Below are 19,880 nucleotides of genomic sequence, written 5' to 3'. Positions count from 1 at the left end.
TCCCCGAAATCAGCCGTTAGCAAATGTGTGCGCAAAGCAAACCAGCTTACCTGGTGACAATGACGTGTACAATTCTCATTGGCTCAGGGGAGATTTGATATAAAAGCTGGTTTCCGCCTTGGCGTCCATTTCATGTTTACTCCTCAAGCAAGTTGTCGTCGCCTTGCTTTTCTCTGAGGATTAAAACTAGAAACTTTGTTTTTTTCTGGACTTCCGCACTTTTGTGACATTTAATGATGAACTTGCTTTGCTTCTTCCTCCTAGTTGTACAAACACACAGCGTGACGCCTGGTAAGTCCACTTTCTTTACAACTTTATACACCTCATTCCTACATGCTCATTCCATACAAAATACTCTCTTTTATTTCTTCTCATTATTATTGACGCTCTTCTCTTCTCATCAGTCAATAGTTTGCATCTTCATTTGTTGCTCAAACTTTGAACGAGTCAAACTTGTTCAAGTTGTCTCACTTTAACAGCAACATACATCCAACTTTTTACTTTAGCATTTCCGCAAACGTCGGTTTCACTTTTAAATAGGAAAATAACAATAATTAATCCAGGAAACAATCAGGAGTATCAGTTATAAAATGAGATGTAGATCAGAAGTATTTAATGTACACAAAAATCACTTTATTGGTGGGAATTATTGTGAAATAATGGATATAATTGACCCCAAAGGGACAAGCGGTAGGAAATGGATGGATGGATTATTGTTTATTGTTTGTTTATTGAGGATCCCCATTAGCCGACGCACAAACGGCAAATAGGGATCCTCTTTTCAAAAGTTCAAAGTAAAATAATAATGCACACATCTATTTACAAATAAAAGAAAGGAAAAATAAAAATACAAAATTAAAGTACACACGTCTAATTACAATAAAAGAGAAGAAAAAAACATGAAAGATGAACTCTTAAGTCTAAAAAGTGACTCAATATGATTCTTAAATGTTTTTTTTACTGGTAATAGTCCTAATATGTAAAAGAAGAGTATTATAATATTGTTGTTGTATTCCATTGTCGACATTCCATCAGGCGGTGCTATATTTCCATGCTTTGGCAGTGACATCACTAGTTGGAACTTCCCCTCACCTGGAAAAACAACTTTCACTTCTCTGCCGGCAATAATGTCATCTATTTATTTGACACTTGAAATAAGTGCAGTTGTTCATGTGTGTGGTCTTAAAGTGAGGTAGAAATGTGAGATGCATGACATCAAAGACACACGCTGTTATTGTCTCCTGGAACAGGAAGTGATTGTTTACTGGGAGAAGCAGCCGTGTTTGAAGTTGAAATGAAGACAGCATCATTTCAAATAGGAATTGTTCAACATGAAAGTCAAGAATCAAATGTTGTTTTGTCTTTCAGTGATTCACACGCTGCAGTATTTCACCACCGCATGCTCTCAAGTTCCAAACTTCCCAGAGTATGTGAGTGTTGGTTATGTTGATGAAGTTGAGGTGAGTTACTATGACAGCAACACCAGGAAAACAGAATCCAAACAGGACTGGATGAACAAAATCACAGCAGAGGATCCAAACTACTGGAAAATAGAAACAGAGAAGAATCTTGTTATTGAACATGTCTACAAAGACAACATTGAAAAAGCCATGAAGCGTTTCAACCAAACTGGAGGTTTGTTTATGTTGAACTTTCTACTATTCTACTATATTTGATATTTTGGTAGTGTATTAAAAACACACATTACCTTGTCTCTGTCCATCCCATAATAAGCTGCAACCAAGACATGTTGTGTGTTAGTTTCACTCTGCTTTACAACACTTTGTGTCTCTCAGGTGTTCACACTGTCCAGGTGATGACAGGATGTGAATGGAATGATGAGACTGATGAAGTTAAAGGTTGGGAGCAGTACAGTTATGATGGAGAAGATTTCATATCGTTGGACATGAAGACATGGACATGGACTGCAGCAAAACAACAAGCTTTCCCCACCAAACTCAAGTGGGACCAGGACACACATGAACTAGACCACCAGAAGTATTATTACACTGAGATATGTCCTTCTTACTTGAAGAAGTATGTGGAGTATGGGAAGAAGGTCCTAATGAGAACAGGTAGAAGCACACCTTGTACTTTCACCTTCTCACATGTTAGCACTCCCCCTATAGGAACATTACTCACATTACACTCTCTCTCTCTCTCCATACTCTTTTCTCTTCACCTCCTTTTCTCTCCATCTTGACCTCCATTCCCTCTTTCTTTACTACAATGTTCTCCCCTTTTCTCCATCTTTACCTTTATTCGCTCCTATTCTCTCCATCTTTACCTCCATTTCTCATTTTTCTGAATCTTTCCCTTCTTTCTCTTCTTTTCTCTCCATCTTTACCTTCATTTTCTCCTTATTTGCCTTTATTCGCTCCATCCTTACCTTCATTCTCCTTTTCTCTCCATCTTTACCGTCATTCTCTCCTTTTCTCTCCATCTTTACCTGCATTCTGTCCTTTTCTCGCCATCTTTATATCCATTCTCTCCATCTTGACCTTCATTCTCACTTTCTGTCCTTTTCTTCCATCTTTCCCTTCATGCTCTCCATTTCTCTCCATATTTACCTCCAATCTCTCCTTTTCTATCCATCTTTACCTTTATTCACTCCTATTCTCCCCATCTTTACCTTTTTTCTCTCCGTTTTTCTCCATCTTTACATCCATTTCTCCTCCTCTCCTTCTTTTCATTCTCTCATTTTGTTTCCATCTTTACCTTCATTCTCCCCTTTTGTCTCCGTCTTTACCTTCTCTCTCTCATTTTCTATCGGGTTTGACCTTCGTTCTCTCATTTTCTTTCCATCTTCCTCCTTTTCTCCCCATTTTTACTTTTATTCTCAACTTTTCTCTCAATCTTTGTCAATTCTCTCCATCTTGACCTCCATTCCCTCCTTTTCTCTCCATCTTTACTTCCATTTTCTCCTTCTCTCTCCTTCTTTACATTCATTCTCTCATTTTTTTCCATCTTTATCTTCTTTCTCCCATTGTGTCTCCATTTTTACCTTATTTCTCTCCTTTTCTATCTATTTTCCTCCTTTTCTCCCCATTTTTACTTTTATTCTCAACCTTTCTCTCAATCTTTATGTCAATTCTCTTCATCTTTACCTTCTTTCTCTCCTTTTCTCTTTATCTTTAACTTCATTCTCACCTTCTCTCTCCTTCTTTACCCCATTCTCTCAATGTCTCTCCATTTTTACTTTTATTCTCAACCTTTCTCTCAATCTTTGTCAATTCTCTTCATCTTTACCTTCTTTCTCTCCTTTTCTCTTTATCTTTAACTTCATTCTCGCCTTCTCTCTCCTTCTTTACCCCATTCTCTCAATGTCTCTCCATTTTTACTTTTATTCTCAACCTTTCTCTCAATCTTTATGACAATTCTCTCCATCTTCACCTGCTTTCTCTCATTTTCTCTTTATCTTTAACTTCATTCTCGCCTTATCTCTCCTTCACGTCCATTCTCTCAATTTCTCTCCATCTTTACCTCCATGTTATTCTCTCCATTTTTGCCTCTACTCTCTCCTTTTCTATCCATTTTTACCTCCATTCTTTCCATTTATACCTTTATTCTCTCTTTTCTCTCCATCTTTAACTTCATTATTGCCTCTTCACCTCATCTTTACCTTCATTCTCTCCTTTTCTCTTCTTCTTCACCTTAATTTTCTCCTTCCCTCTCCTTCTTTACCTTCATTTGCTCCATCTGTACCTCCCTTATCTCTTGTTCTCCCCATCTTTACCTCCATTCTCTCCTTTTCTCTCCATCTTTACCTTCATGCTCACCTTTTCTCTTTCTTTTTACCTTAATTGTTTCCTTTTTTTTCTCCATCTTTACCTCCATTCTCTCCTTTTTTTTTGCCATCTTAACTTCATTTTCTCCTTTACCTTTTGTTCCATCCTTACCTTCATTTGTTACATCTTTACCTCCATCTTCTGTCCACGTCATCCTCCATTCCCACGTGACTTCCTGGGCAGAGCTTCCAAAGGTGTTCCTCCTCCAGAAGACGCCATCCTCTCCGGTCACCTGCATGGCGACAGGTTTCTACCCCGACCGAGCCGACTTGTTTTGGAGGAAAGACGGCGAGCAGATCTTCGAGGACGTGGAGCACGGAGAGCTGCTCCCCAACCACGACGGAACCTTCCAGTTGTCGGTGGAGCTGAAAGTGGAGGTGACGGCCGAGGTGGAGGGCAAGTACGAATGTGTGTTCCAGCTGTCTGGCGTGAAGGAGGACCTGGTCACCAAGCTGGAGAGAAGAAGCATCCTGAGCAACGCAAGCCCTGAAGGTGAGAAAGACACATGTTGAATAGTGTCAATGGAAGCACCTGATGTGACTTGTCAAACAAATCAATCATACCATACCAACAGGCAACGTGAGCGTCACTGCCACGCTGGCGGTCCTCGCTGTGGTGCTCCTCCTGGCGGCCCCCATCATCATCATCTTCATCATCAAGCGTCGCCCAAGAAGACAAGGTGAGGGACACAAATGTTTCCTCTTTCAGGAAGACGCCAACAAGTCTCTGCCGGCATTCATCAGATGTGAATTTCACCTGCTTTCTCTTTCATTTCAGCCCAATACCATGAAGCTGGTAAGTAAAACATCTTCTCTTTCTTGGAAACCAGAACAATAAACAAAGCACACTTTGTAAGTTTACCCCCACAAAGACGATCATTTATGACTGATTCATCTTTGTTATACACCTTTTATGTCAGCTATATTCAATATAATATTGACTTTCTGTTACATTCTGGATTGTTGGTATCTTTGTAAGGGTCAACTTGCAAACTTGCTGTTTGAAGGTGTGATGTAGACACCTGTTACAAGTTTAGCAGGGAAATAAAAGCTTCCCTCCATCAGGAGTAGCTTGATACTGGTGTAAGCCCACACAATAGAAAGTATCACAGCCAATTTTTAATGAGTGCTCATGATCATGAACATCTAGGGCCTGATCTATTAAAGGTTTGTGTGTATTAAAACATGTGCAAACCTCATCTACTTAACTCCTGCCCAGAGTCTCTGAAATGAGCAAAATAGAGAGCGCAATCCATTTAGCGTGTCTGTCTTCATGTACAGTCCTGGTCAAAAGTTTACATACACTTGTAAAGAACATCATGTCATGGCTGACTTCAGTTTCCAATCATTTCTACAACTACTATGTGTTTGTGATGTAGTGATTGGAGCACATACTTGTTGCTCACTAAAAACTTTCATGGAGTTTGCTTCTTTTATGAATTTATTATGGGTCTACTGTACATGTGAGCAAATGTGCTGGGTCAAAAGTGTACATACAGCAATGTTAATATTTGCTTACATGTCCCTTGGCAAGTTTCACTGCAATAAGGCGCTTTTGGTAGCCATCCACAAGCTTCTGCTTGAATTTCTGACCACTCCTCTTGACAAGATTGGTGCAGTTCTGACATGGACTTTTTTCTTCAGCATTGTCCACACGTTTAAGTCAGGACTTTGGGAAGGCCATTCTAAAACCTTCATTCTAACACGATTTAGCCATTCCTTGACCACTTTTGACATGTGTTTGGGGTCATTGTCCTGTTGGAACACCCAACTGCACCCAAGACCCAACCTCCTGGCTGATGATTTAAGGTTGTCCGGAAAAAATTGGAGGTAATCCTCCTTTTTTCATTGTCCCATTTACTCTCTGTAAAGCACCAGTTCCATTTACAGCAAAACAGGCCCAGAGCATAATACTTCCACCACTATGCTTGACGGTTGGCATGGTGTTCCTGGGATTAAAGGACTCACCTTTTCTCCTCCAAACATATTGCTGGGTATTGTGGCCAAACAGCTCAATTTTTGTTAAATCTGACCACAGAACTTTCCTCCAGAAAGCCTTATCTTTGTCCATGTGATGTCAGATGAAACAAAAAGTGAGCTGTTTGGCCACAATACCCAGCAATATGTTTGGAGGAGAAAAGGTGAGTCCTTGAATCCCAGGAACACCATCCTTACCGTCAAGCATGGTGGTGGTAGTATTATGCTCTGGGCCTGTTTTGCAGCCAATACAACTGGTGCTTTAAATGGGACAATGAAAAAGGAAGATTAGCTCCAAATTCTTCTGGACAAGCTAACATCATCAGCCTGGAGGTTGGGTCTTGGACGCAGTTGGGTGTTCCAACAGGACAATGACCCCAAACACACCTCAAAAGTGGTAAAGGAATGGTTAGAATTAAGGTTTTAGAATGGCCTTCCCAAAGTCCAGACTTAAATGTGTGGATAATGCTGAAGAAACAAGTCCATGTCAGAAAAACAACTAATATAGCTTAACTGCACCAATTTTGTCAGGAGGAGTGGTCAAAAACCAAAAGCGCCTTATTGCAGTGAAACTTGCCAAAGGACATGTAAGCAAATATTAACATTGCTGTATGTACACTTTTGACCCAGCACATTTGCTCACATGTACAGTAGACCCATAATAAATTCATAAAAGAAGCAAACTTCATGAATGTTTTTAGTGAGCAACAAGTATGTGCTCCAATCACTACATCACAAATAAATAAGAGTTGTACAAATGATTGGAAACTGAAGTCAGCCATGACATTATGTTCTTTACAAGTGTATGTAAACTTTTGACCTGACTAAGACACTGGAGGGCTGCTTGCACATGAGCCTTGAAGCCAAGCTGAACCTGTTTGGAGACTTAGTCTTAGACTAGTCAGGAAGTAGAAGAGCAGAATTCCCAGCTGCAAAGATGTGATATGAGTGAAGATGGACTTCCTTCACCAGAGTGAGGTGTGGGCTTAGCATGAGCAGCGTAAGCAGCTCACGGTGCGTTTTGTGCTCCGCCAGCTGGTGACGGTGGTAACCAGCTCTCAGAGAGACGTGAAGGCTGAAGGCTGAAGGCTGAAGGCTGAGTGACACACGGCACAGTGAGGACTTTGCTTTTTCACGCACCTCCAAATGTTCTTCTGACTTTGTGTGAAGATGATGTTGACTCTGCTAACATCTGCACCTGCTTTTGTTGGGAATGTGCTGAGTCATCTTCTTCCTCCAGGATGCTTTGTGCACTGGAACACAGAGAGATGTCTCCATCGCTGAGGGACCTCATCACACTTGGACTTTTCTTTCACATCTGCACTAATTGCTCCTCATCTTACACCATGTCTTCTTTGGCTGTTTGTGGCTGACAAAACACCTTCAATCTGCATTTGTCAACAATATTTTGTCAGATGTTGATCTTTGTGTCCATGTAGTTGTGATGTCATCATTTGGGGCTCATGTGTCATCACATTGACAAGGATTTCTTCTTTCCTTTTCAAACCAATAGACAGCTGCTTATCAGTGAATATCACCTTGTGTCACATATTATTTTTACTAATATTTTGGAACAATAGTACCATTTTTAACTACTTCCGTATGCTAATATTAATTGTTTTTGATGTAACATTTAAGAATGTTGATTATGAGAACTGCTGTCCAGTTGTTTTATCTTCTTTTCTGATGACATTAGTCTCATTTGCAATGCAGTTGCACTTCCAAGACCATTAGATGGCAGCACTCTATAACTATTTATGCTATGTTGTCAAACTAGAAAGTAGCTTTTTTTTTCAGGAAATTAACTTTTTAGGTTGCGCCCTACAAAGTGTCAATACTGTAAGAATAGTTATTACACAAAATTGTAAAATTCGAACTATAATCTTAGTTGTTTCCTTTACCAAATTCCAAGGTGTTGAAATCGCCATGTAAAATCCTTCATGTAAATAGTAGCCTGTCTTTGGCAAATCCTATGTAAATTAGCAATAAGCTAGCGCATTTTGGAAGAGTGTCGCATTACTTTATGTTTGCGCTGTTTTTTTATTAAGCACTGTGTTGGTGTTGAAAATGGCAAGGTGACTTTTAGGGAGTTTGGCTGAGTCCGGCCTGAGTGCTGCTTGAGTGATTGTTTACCTGAGCCCGTGTTTAGTCTGAAAGCAGACATGACGTCACATGCAACAAAGGTATCCAACTTGATTTTACATAATTGATAGTACTGAGGGAATCGGGTCATCACCTACAAAAGTACAGAATTGGGTAGCCAACCTTACCAGTTAGTGTGACGGAGGGGGACAGTGACACAACATTTTTATGACAAAGCATTGTCAAATATTTATATTTTTGAAACAATTTGCTGTTTTTTCCGTTCCTTTTTGCATAATCATATTTTTGCTTGATTGCCAAACATGCCGAGGATGTCATTTGGGAAGTAAACAAGGTAGGCCGTTCATATACTCTTGATATTCAGTGTTTTATGTGTACAATGTTTCATGTACATTCTGGGGGTTTTATTCAGTAAAAACTTGTCAAATACAATTTCTGTTTTGGAGGTGGTTTGTCATTACACACATGATAACACTTCTTCCTTGCAGTCATGCAAAACAAGTATTAAATGATCTTAATTAAGCCTTTACCATGTCGGAAAAGTGACAATTTGAAATATTTTGTCAATTGTCAACAGAAAGAATGAATGACAGAGCTCTTTATTAAAACACAATATTTAATGGAAATGACTGCAAATTTAAGAGAGTAAAATAACGTAATTCACCTGTTCTTCTGTTGATGCTAGTAGTGGAATGGTATACACATCTGCTGTGTGTGACAGTGGGTGTGGGTACGATTCCAGGTCAGGATGGGAAGGTAAACATTGATCTGAATCATCATGATTGTTGTGCTGTGGCGACTTCTCATGGGAAAAAATGAAAGACATTTACTGATTTAATTCTGTTAATTGTGTTATTCTGCACTCCAACATTAATTATTTGGTCATGTTTTTATTACGGTGTGATCTTATTACTCCGAGACGTGTGTAATTAAATACAGGTTTCAGTCAAATAGTAAAACATGTTTTTCACAATGTCAGGTTCAAACATCGATGACATTTATTAAACAAGACAAGAAGCAAGGAAATAAATAGAGACGGAATTCAATTTTGCTCGGTTTGAGGAGAAACATGTCGACCTGTAACCTCTTACAGTGTCACCCACGCGCTCACGGAAAAATGTTCACGTCTCCTCCTTTATTTGGATATTCCCTGTTTACATAACAGCAGCTGTTTCTAAAGGAATGGGGGTATGTAAACAGCCATTGTTTTCGGTCACATTAACACAAAAGAAAAAGATACCTCAGGCTTGTACTGGTCCTGGATCGAGCTTGGGCAAGTCTTGGATCACAATAGCTAACCCTTCCCGTCTCTTCCCATCGTACACAGTGGTATTTTCCAAGCCTTTGGATTATTGCAACAAAGACAGCTTCCGTCTGTTCACTGGGAACTCAGAGAACGGAAAGTTGTTTTGATAATTTACATACAATATTTCTGACACACATAAATAAAGAAGGCAAAAACAAGCAAACAAACAGAAAAATCACCATGCCAGTAGAGATGAAGACAATCTGCCAACAAAATGTCTCCTACTTATTTTTTCAGAGAGTTGTCAAGCCTGCGTGTGATGGATGTGGCCTGCCAGTTAAAAAGTTTGCCCAAGTTATTCTAGTCACTTATGCACAGATGAGATGTGTCAGTAACAAAATATTACTTTGCATCACTTTTTGGCAACCAACAATTCATTGATTGAATTAATACATCCAAACACTTTATTGATATGTATGATGTGCATGAACAAAGAACAAGTGATGTTGTATGTAGCTTATAAACAAGGAAGAGGTTTGTAACACATCAACATCAACAAGTCCTTTAAAATCTCATTAATGTCATAGAATTGGACAAATCTTTGACTTTTCCAACCTAGCAAAGGCTTTAGATCATGCTACTTTTGTTGAACAAATGTTTTGCAGGTACAATAGTCAAGATAAACCTGCTTTCAAATCAACTTTAAAGATACCTTATCTTTTATACTTTCTGTTTGAGTGGACTAAATGTACTGTCATTTTAGCTGACTAAAATGTTGTGTGATGTGGTTGACTTAAACTAAATTCATTTAGATTTAGCAGAGAGAAACTATTGTTTGTCACCTTGAGACTCTCACTGAAACCTAATAATCAGGTGATAAATCTGGAGGTAATAATGGACTCAGACTTGAACTTTAACAGCCGCATGAAGTCGATAACATCAGCAGCTTTTACCACCTGAAACACTTTGTCAACATCAGAGGAATAATGTCTGAATCAGACTTGGAGAGACTAAGTCTTTGTCTCCAGCAGTTTGGACTACTGTAATGCTCTTTTCACTTGGCTCTTTAAACCAGCTGTAAAGCAACTGCAGTACACCCAGAATGCTGCTGCTCAAGTCCTGACTAGAACTAGGAAATATGATCATATCAGTCCATATCAGTCCTGGCTTCCTGTAGCTACTCAGCTTTCCTTGTGTACAAGTCCTTTCATGGTCTTGTGCCAAAGTACATCTCTGACACGTTAGCTCTGAGAACCTTGTTTTATGAGGATTCTTCTTCTTTTATTTTGAAGTATTTTCCATGGTTACTTCCATTTTATTGTTGCCTTCTTGTCATTTTCTGTACAGCACTTTGAATTGTGCTCTATAAATAAACTGGCCTTCCCTAATTGTTTTCAGAATAAAACACTTATTTCCAGCTTCAGAGGCACTGCTCATTTCTAGATGTAGAGATGTTGATTTGAGATATCTTCATTCAAGATGTCTTATCAAGTCAAATGTTTGACTAGTTGTTCAATGGATAGGTTGGGCTTCAGTTGAAGAAAAACAGCTGATGAGGAAGTTGGGCTGCAAACTTGACACACCTGTTGTGCTTGCCAGGTCACGTGATTTCCCAGAAAAGCCACTCAAGCATTTACCTGAGGTGGCCACTAGGGGTGCTCTCTAGCTAAGGTGACCAGAGTGGTGTCTAGAGAGAGTGTGGACAAGCAAACAACAGACGCCATGTTGGGGACCAACTGAATCATTTCATGTTAGTTTTCCTAATAATAGCTCTAATTATTATTGTACTTCAGCTCATAAACTTGCAATCAAGTATATTTTTAGGACAATTTTGCATCCAGACTTGATGCACTCGGCCGCTACGTTCATGCAGTGTTTAGTCAGAGGAGACACGGACATCAGCGTGGATCTACAGGAGCTTTAGTTTTCAATTCGCCACAGAGTGAATTCCCGTCCTTCAACAATCGCTATTTCTTTGGAAACAAAGTAAATAATATATACAAATAAATATATATATTATATGTAGCCTATTATTTAAACACTACTGACAAGTGATGCACCCAAAATGTGGTGGTCTTTGCTCACCAAAAGCGGATGTTGTGGTGAGCAAACAAATATCCACGGCACACACAAATGACGTAGCTCGCCCAAAGCTGATGAGCAAGTCACATTCAGGTCGCATTTTGTCGAGACAGAAGTTCCACTTAATAAAATGACATTCCAATTTGAATCAGGACTACTTCCTGAGGTGGCCTCAATCTGATGCCAAAAGATCAGATTTGAAGGACTTTGGAGAGTTTGGACTGTCAAAAAAAATCAGATCTTTGTCACTTGAGGGCAAAAAATAATCAGATTTGGTGTGCAGTGTAAACGCGTCTATAAGACCTGCTCAGTGGTCTTGTGGTTAGAGTGTCCGCCCTGAGACTGGAAGGTGGAGAGTTTATAAGACCTGCTCAGTGGTCTTGTGGTTAGAGTGTCCGCCCTGAGACTGGAAGGTGGAGAGTCTATAAGACCTGCTCAGTGGTCTTGTGGTTAGAGTGTCCGCCCTGAGACTGGAAGGTGGAGAGTCTATAAGACCTGCTCAGTGGTCTTGTGGTTAGAGTGTCCGCCCTGAGACTGGAAGGTGGAGAGTTTATAAGACCTGCTCAGTGGTCTTGTGGTTAGAGTGTCCGCCCTGAGACTGGAAGGTGGAGAGTTTATAAGACCTGCTCAGTGGTCTTGTGGTTAGAGTGTCCGCCCTGAGACTGGAAGGTGGAGAGTCTATAAGACCTGCTCAGTGGTCTTGTGGTTAGAGTGTCCGCCCTGAGACTGGAAGGTGGAGAGTCTATAAGACCTGCTCAGTGGTCTTGTGGTTAGAGTGTCCGCCCTGAGACTGGAAGGTGGAGAGTCTATAAGACCTGCTCAGTGGTCTTGTGGTTAGAGTGTCCGCCCTGAGACTGGAAGGTGGAGAGTTTATAAGACCTGCTCAGTGGCCTTGTGGTTAGAGTGTCCGCCCTGAGACTGGAAGGTGGAGAGTCTATAAGACCTGCTCAGTGGTCTTGTGGTTAGAGTGTCCGCCCTGAGACTGGAAGGTGGAGAGTCTATAAGACCTGCTCAGTGGTCTTGTGGTTAGAGTGTCCGCCCTGAGACTGGAAGGTGGAGAGTTTATAAGACCTGCTCAGTGGCCTTGTGGTTAGAGTGTCCGCCCTGAGACTGGAAGGTGGAGAGTCTATAAGACCTGCTCAGTGGTCTTGTGGTTAGAGTGTCCGCCCTGAGACTGGAAGGTGGAGAGTCTATAAGACCTGCTCAGTGGTCTTGTGGTTAGAGTGTCCGCCCTGAGACTGGAAGGTGGAGAGTTTATAAGACCTGCTCAGTGGTCTTGTGGTTAGAGTGTCCGCCCTGAGACTGGAAGGTGGAGAGTCTATAAGACCTGCTCAGTGGTCTTGTGGTTAGAGTGTCCGCCCTGAGACTGGAAGGTGGAGAGTCTATAAGACCTGCTCAGTGGTCTTGTGGTTAGAGTGTCCGCCCTGAGACTGGAAGGTGGAGAGTTTATAAGACCTGCTCAGTGGTCTTGTGGTTAGAGTGTCCGCCCTGAGACTGGAAGGTGGAGAGTTTATAAGACCTGCTCAGTGGTCTTGTGGTTAGAGTGTCCGCCCTGAGACTGGAAGGTGGAGAGTCTATAAGACCTGCTCAGTGGTCTTGTGGTTAGAGTGTCCGCCCTGAGACTGGAAGGTGGAGAGTTTATAAGACCTGCTCAGTGGCCTTGAGGTTAGAGTGTCCGCCCTGAGACTGGAAGGTGGAGAGTTTATAAGACCTGCTCAGTGGTCTTGTGGTTAGAGTGTCCGCCCTGAGACTGGAAGGTGGAGAGTCTATAAGACCTGCTCAGTGGTCTTGTGGTTAGAGTGTCCGCCCTGAGACTGGAAGGTGGAGAGTTTATAAGACCTGCTCAGTGGCCTTGTGGTTAGAGTGTCCGCCCTGAGACTGGAAGGTGGAGAGTCTATAAGACCTGCTCAGTGGTCTTGTGGTTAGAGTGTCCGCCCTGAGACTGGAAGGTGGAGAGTCTATAAGACCTGCTCAGTGGTCTTGTGGTTAGAGTGTCCGCCCTGAGACTGGAAGGTGGAGAGTTTATAAGACCTGCTCAGTGGTCTTGTGGTTAGAGTGTCCGCCCTGAGACTGGAAGGTGGAGAGTCTATAAGACCTGCTCAGTGGTCTTGTGGTTAGAGTGTCCGCCCTGAGACTGGAAGGTGGAGAGTCTATAAGACCTGCTCAGTGGTCTTGTGGTTAGAGTGTCCGCCCTGAGACTGGAAGGTGGAGAGTTTATAAGACCTGCTCAGTGGTCTTGTGGTTAGAGTGTCCGCCCTGAGACTGGAAGGTGGAGAGTTTATAAGACCTGCTCAGTGGTCTTGTGGTTAGAGTGTCCGCCCTGAGACTGGAAGGTGGAGAGTCTATAAGACCTGCTCAGTGGTCTTGTGGTTAGAGTGTCCGCCCTGAGACTGGAAGGTGGAGAGTTTATAAGACCTGCTCAGTGGCCTTGAGGTTAGAGTGTCCGCCCTGAGACTGGAAGGTGGAGAGTTTATAAGACCTGCTCAGTGGTCTTGTGGTTAGAGTGTCCGCCCTGAGACTGGAAGGTGGAGAGTCTATAAGACCTGCTCAGTGGTCTTGTGGTTAGAGTGTCCGCCCTGAGACTGGAAGATGGAGAGTTTATAAGACCTGCTCAGTGGCCTTGTGGTTAGATTGTCCGCCCTGAGACTGGAAGGTGGAGAGTTTATAAGACCTGCTCAGTGGTCTTGTGGTTAGAGTGTCCGCCCTGAGACTGGAAGGTGGAGAGTTTATAAGACCTGCTCAGTGGTCTTGTGGTTAGAGTGTCCGCCCTGAGACTGGAAGGTGGAGAGTCTATAAGACCTGCTCAGTGGTCTTGTGGTTAGAGTGTCCGCCCTGAGACTGGAAGATGGAGAGTTTATAAGACCTGCTCAGTGGCCTTGTGGTTAGATTGTCCGCCCTGAGACTGGAAGGTGGAGAGTTTATAAGACCTGCTCAGTGGTCTTGTGGTTAGAGTGTCCGCCCTGAGACTGGAAGATGGAGAGTTTATAAGACCTGCTCAGTGGCCTTGTGGTTAGATTGTCCGCCCTGAGACTGGAAGGTGGAGAGTTTATAAGACCTGCTCAGTGGTCTTGTGGTTAGAGTGTCCGCCCTGAGACTGGAAGGTGGAGAGTTTATAAGACCTGCTCAGTGGCCTTGTGGTTAGAGTGTCCACCCTGAGACTGGAAGGTGGAGAGTCTATAAGACCTGCTCAGTGGTCTTGTGGTTAGAGTGTCCGCCCTGAGACTGGAAGGTGGAGAGTTTATAAGACCTGCTCAGTGGACTTGTGGTTAGAGTGTCCGCCCTGAGACTGGAAGGTGGAGAGTCTATAAGACCTGCTCAGTGGTCTTGTGGTTAGACTGTCCGCCCTGAGACTGGAAGGTGGAGAGTTTATAAGACCTGCTCAGTGGTCTTGTGGTTAGAGTGTCCGCCCTGAGACTGGAAGGTGGAGAGTCTATAAGACCTGCTCAGTGGTCTTGTGGTTAGAGTGTCCGCCCTGAGACTGGAAGGTGGAGAGTCTATAAGACCTGCTCAGTGGTCTTGTGGTTAGAGTGTCCGCCCTGAGACTGGAAGGTGGAGAGTTTATAAGACCTGCTCAGTGGCCTTGTGGTTAGAGTGTCCGCCCTGAGACTGGAAGGTGGAGAGTCTATAAGACCTGCTCAGTGGTCTTGTGGTTAGAGTGTCCGCCCTGAGACTGGAAGGTGGAGAGTCTATAAGACCTGCTCAGTGGTCTTGTGGTTAGAGTGTCCGCCCTGAGACTGGAAGGTGGAGAGTTTATAAGACCTGCTCAGTGGTCTTGTGGTTAGAGTGTCCGCCCTGAGACTGGAAGGTGGAGAGTTTATAAGACCTGCTCAGTGGTCTTGTGGTTAGAGTGTCCGCCCTGAGACTGGAAGGTGGAGAGTCTATAAGACCTGCTCAGTGGTCTTGTGGTTAGAGTGTCCGCCCTGAGACTGGAAGGTGGAGAGTTTATAAGACCTGCTCAGTGGCCTTGAGGTTAGAGTGTCCGCCCTGAGACTGGAAGGTGGAGAGTTTATAAGACCTGCTCAGTGGTCTTGTGGTTAGAGTGTCCGCCCTGAGACTGGAAGGTGGAGAGTCTATAAAACCTGCTCAGTGGTCTTGTGGTTAGAGTGTCCGCCCTGAGACTGGAAGATGGAGAGTTTATAAGACCTGCTCAGTGGCCTTGTGGTTAGATTGTCCGCCCTGAGACTGGAAGGTGGAGAGTTTATAAGACCTGCTCAGTGGTCTTGTGGTTAGAGTGTCCGCCCTGAGACTGGAAGGTGGAGAGTTTATAAGACCTGCTCAGTGGTCTTGTGGTTAGAGTGTCCGCCCTGAGACTGGAAGGTGGAGAGTCTATAAGACCTGCTCAGTGGTCTTGTGGTTAGAGTGTCCGCCCTGAGACTGGAAGATGGAGAGTTTATAAGACCTGCTCAGTGGCCTTGTGGTTAGATTGTCCGCCCTGAGACTGGAAGGTGGAGAGTTTATAAGACCTGCTCAGTGGTCTTGTGGTTAGAGTGTCCGCCCTGAGACTGGAAGATGGAGAGTTTATAAGACCTGCTCAGTGGCCTTGTGGTTAGATTGTCCGCCCTGAGACTGGAAGGTGGAGAGTTTATAAGACCTGCTCAGTGGTCTTGTGGTTAGAGTGTCCTTCCTGAGACTGGAAGGTGGAGAGTTTATAAGACCTGCTCAGTGGCCTTGTGGTTAGAGTGTCCGCCCTGAGACTGGAAGGTGGAGAGTCTATAAGACCTGCTCAGTGGTCTTGTGGTTAGACTGTCCGCCCTGAGACTGGAAGGTGGAGAGTTTATAAGACCTGCTCAGTGGTCTTGTGGTTAGAGTGTCCGCCCTGAGACTGGAAGGTGGAGAGTTTATAAGACCTGCTCAGTGGTCTTGTGGTTAGAGTGTCCGCCCTGAGACTGGAAGGTGGAGAGTTTATAAGACCTGCTCAGTGGCCTTGAGGTTAGAGTGTCCGCCCTGAGACTGGAAGGTGGAGAGTTTATAAGACCTGCTCAGTGGTCTTGTGGTTAGAGTGTCCGCCCTGAGACTGGAAGGTGGAGAGTCTATAAGACCTGCTCAGTGGCCTTGTGGTTAGAGTGTCCGCCCTGAGACTGGAAGGTGGAGAGTTTATAAGACCTGCTCAGTGGTCTTGTGGTTAGAGTGTCCGCCCTGAGACTGGAAGGTGGAGAGTTTATAAGACCTGCTCAGTGGTCTTGTGGTTAGAGTGTCCGCCCTGAGACTGGAAGGTGGAGAGTTTATAAGACCTGCTCAGTGGCCTTGTGGTTAGAGTGTCCGCCCTGAGACTGGAAGGTGGAGAGTCTATAAGACCTGCTCAGTGGTCTTGTGGTTAGAGTGTCCGCCCTGAGACTGGAAGGTGGAGAGTTTATAAGACCTGCTCAGTGGCCTTGTGGTTAGAGTGTCCGCCCTGAGACTGGAAGGTGGAGAGTCTATAAGACCTGCTCAGTGGTCTTGTGGTTAGATTGTCCGCCCTGAGACTGGAAGGTGGAGAGTCTATAAGACCTGCTCAGTGGCCTTGTGGTTAGAGTGTCCGCCCTGAGACTGGAAGGTGGAGAGTTCAAACCCTGGGCGAGTCGTACCAAGGACAATAAAAATGGGAGCCATTACCTCCCTGCTTGGCACTCAGCATCAAGGCTTGGAATTGGGGGTTAAATCACCAAAATGATTCCTGAGCGCGGCCACCGCTGCTGCTCACTGCTCCCCTCACCTCCCAGGATCTGAACATGGTGATGGGTTAAATGCAGAGGATAAATTCACTACACCGAGTGTGTGTGTGACTATCTTTGGGACTTAAACTTAAAAAATAATAAAAAAAAATATATTTTAATGAGTCATTCATTTAATCACATCAAGGATTGTTTGTTACATTTGTTCACCTTCATAAATCATGTGTTGTGTGTTGATAACTGAAAATATGAAACGAAGGGAAACATTTTAATTGTTTCATCTTTTATATAGGCATAAGGCATTTCAAGAAATACAATATTAATAACTATATATGTATATGTCAATAAGAATGTAAGATGAGGGTGCTAATGCACAATCTTATGTATGTACTCTTCTCTTATTACAAACAGGAGGCTGCAACAACAATGCCAACACACAGCAATTCCACTCAATCTACGCCAAGCTGGCTGTACACTGTGGCATTGAAGCCAGCAAAACTGGAAATGCCACAACTAAGATCCTCCCTATGGTGGAGGACTCGGAGGACAGCATTCCAGGTGCCTTTAAGGTGGTGCCAAGATTAGCAACACTTGAAATACACTACTTTTTAAACAATACCAGACCCATAATTTACAGTATATTTGCGCAAAAAATCAGTATCAGACCCATATTGCCGATACCGGCCTGGATTTTACTTGGTATCGGTTCTGAATAAAAATCAGTGGTATTGCACATCACCAGTCTTTGTGCGTGCGTATAAAATGATTGGTGTTTACGGCGGTCACTCACCCTGTCTGGTCAACACGTACGTGCAGAGAACACGTGCACACGTACAAAAGCAGTCCAAGAGAGGCCACAAACAATTTGCAATCATGTTATTGTTAAGATAGGATTTACATTTAATCAAACTATCCAAATGACTATTATTAGCTAACAACAGCCACATGTAATGCATGTGTTACGCAGGTATGTAGTTACATCATTACATCCAAATGACTATTATTAGCTAACAACAGCCACATGTAATGCATGTGTTACGCAGGTATGTAGTTACATCATTACATCCAAATGACTATTATTAGCTAACAACAGCCACATGTAATGCATGTGTTACGCAGGTATGTAGTTACATCATTACATCCAAATGACTATTATTAGCTAACAACAGCCACATGTAATGCATGTGTTACGCAGGTATGTAGTTACATCATTACATCCAAATGACTATTATTAGCTAACAACAGCCACATGTAATGCATGTGTTACGCAGGTATGTAGTTACATCATTACATCCAAATGACTATTATTAGCTAACAACAGCCACATGTAATGCATGTGTTACGCAGGTATGTAGTTACATCATTACATCCAAATGACTATTATTAGCTAACAACAGCCACATCTAATGCATGTGTTACGCAGGTATGTAGTTACATCATTACATCCAAATGACTATTATTAGCTAACAACAGCCACATGTAATGCATGTGTTACGCAGGTATGTAGTTACATCATTACATCCAAATGACTATTATTAGCTAACAACAGCCACATCTAATGCATGTGTTACGCAGGTATGTAGTTACATCATTACATCCAAATGACTATTATTAGCTAACAACAGCCACATGTAATGCATGTGTTACGCAGGTATGTAGTTACATCATTACATCCAAATGACTATTATTAGCTAACAACAGCCACATGTAATGCATGTGTTACGCAGGTATGTAGTTACATCATTACATCCAAATGACTATTATTAGCTAACAACAGCCACATCTAATGCATGTGTTACGCAGGTATGTAGTTACATCATTACATCCAAATGACTATTATTAGCTAACAACTAATGCATGTGTTACGCAGGTATGTAGTTACATCATTACATCCAAATGACTATTATTAGCTAACAACTAATGCATGTGTTACGCAGGTATGTAGTTACATCATTACATCCAAATGACTATTATTAGCTAACAACAGCCACATGTAATGCATGTGTTACGCAGGTATGTAGTTACATCATTACATCCAGATGACTATTATTAGCTAACAACAGCCACATCTAATGCATGTGTTACGCAGGTATGTAGTTACATCATTACATCCAAATGACTATTATTAGCTAACAACAGCCACATGTAATGCATGTGTTACGCAGGTATGTAGTTACATCATTACATCCAAATGACTATTATTAGCTAACAACAGCCACATGTAATGCATGTGTTACGCAGGTATGTAGTTACATCATTACATCCAAATGACTATTATTAGCTAACAACAGCCACATGTAATGCATGTGTTACGCAGGTATGTAGTTACATCATTACATCCAAATGACTATTATTAACTAACAACAGCCACATGTAATGCATGTGTTACGCAGGTATGTAGTTACATCATTACATCCAAATGACTATTATTAGCTAACAACAGCCACATGTAATGCATGTGTTACGCAGGTATGTAGTTACATCATTACATCCAAATGACTATTATTAGCTAACAACAGCCACATCTAATGCATGTGTTACGCAGGTATGTAGTTACATCATTACATCCAAATGACTATTATTAGCTAACAACAGCCACATGTAATGCATGTGTTACGCAGGTATGTAGTTACATCATTACATCCAAATGACTATTATTAGCTAACAGCCACATGTAATGCATGTGTTACGCAGGCATGTAGTTACATCATTACATCCAAATGACTATTATTAGCTAACAGCCACATCTAATGCATGTGTTACGCAGGTATGTAGTTACATCATTACATCCAAATGACTATTATTAGCTAACAACAGCCACATGTAATGCATGTGTTACGCAGGTATGTAGTTACATCATTACATCCAAATGACTATTATTAGCTAACAACTAATGCATGTGTTACGCAGGTATGTAGTTACATCATTACATCCAAATGACTATTATTAGCTAACAACTAATGCATGTGTTACGCAGGTATGTAGTTACATCATTACATCCAAATGACTATTATTAGCTAACAACTAATGCATG

At 42.3% G+C, this 19,880-nt stretch overlaps 2 protein-coding genes across 4 annotated transcripts in view; one reads left to right on the top strand and one right to left on the bottom strand.

The window, feature by feature from the left end:
* LOC133546517 (zinc finger protein 510-like) overlaps positions 1 to 19,880 on the bottom strand; it is a 117,977-nt gene that overhangs the window by 70,090 nt on the left and 28,007 nt on the right. The window lies entirely within an intron of this gene.
* Positions 123 to 17,584, top strand: LOC133546503 (major histocompatibility complex class I-related gene protein-like). 3 transcript variants are annotated; one of them, XM_061892276.1, is made up of 8 exons: positions 123 to 291; positions 1,369 to 1,635; positions 1,797 to 2,075; positions 3,972 to 4,280; positions 4,363 to 4,467; positions 4,566 to 4,583; positions 6,800 to 6,879; positions 17,258 to 17,584. In XM_061892276.1, the coding sequence occupies exons 1-7, from the start codon at positions 234 to 236 to the stop codon at positions 6,841 to 6,843; spliced, it is 1,080 nt and encodes a 359-aa protein (XP_061748260.1). In that variant the 5' UTR covers positions 123 to 233; the 3' UTR covers positions 6,844 to 6,879; positions 17,258 to 17,584. The 3 variants fall into 3 exon arrangements, with proteins under 3 accessions (XP_061748260.1, XP_061748259.1, XP_061748261.1); XM_061892275.1 differs by lacking the exon at positions 17,258 to 17,584 and adding an exon at positions 7,005 to 10,530; XM_061892277.1 differs by lacking the exon at positions 6,800 to 6,879 and having other exon boundaries at positions 4,566 to 4,639.

The sequence above is a fragment of the Nerophis ophidion genome, unplaced genomic scaffold, assembly GCF_033978795.1.
Source record: "Nerophis ophidion isolate RoL-2023_Sa unplaced genomic scaffold, RoL_Noph_v1.0 HiC_scaffold_30, whole genome shotgun sequence".
Classification (NCBI taxonomy): Eukaryota; Metazoa; Chordata; class Actinopteri; order Syngnathiformes; family Syngnathidae; genus Nerophis; species Nerophis ophidion.
The sequence above is the reverse complement of the archived record's forward strand: the minus strand, read 5'-3'. Positions and strand labels throughout refer to the sequence as shown.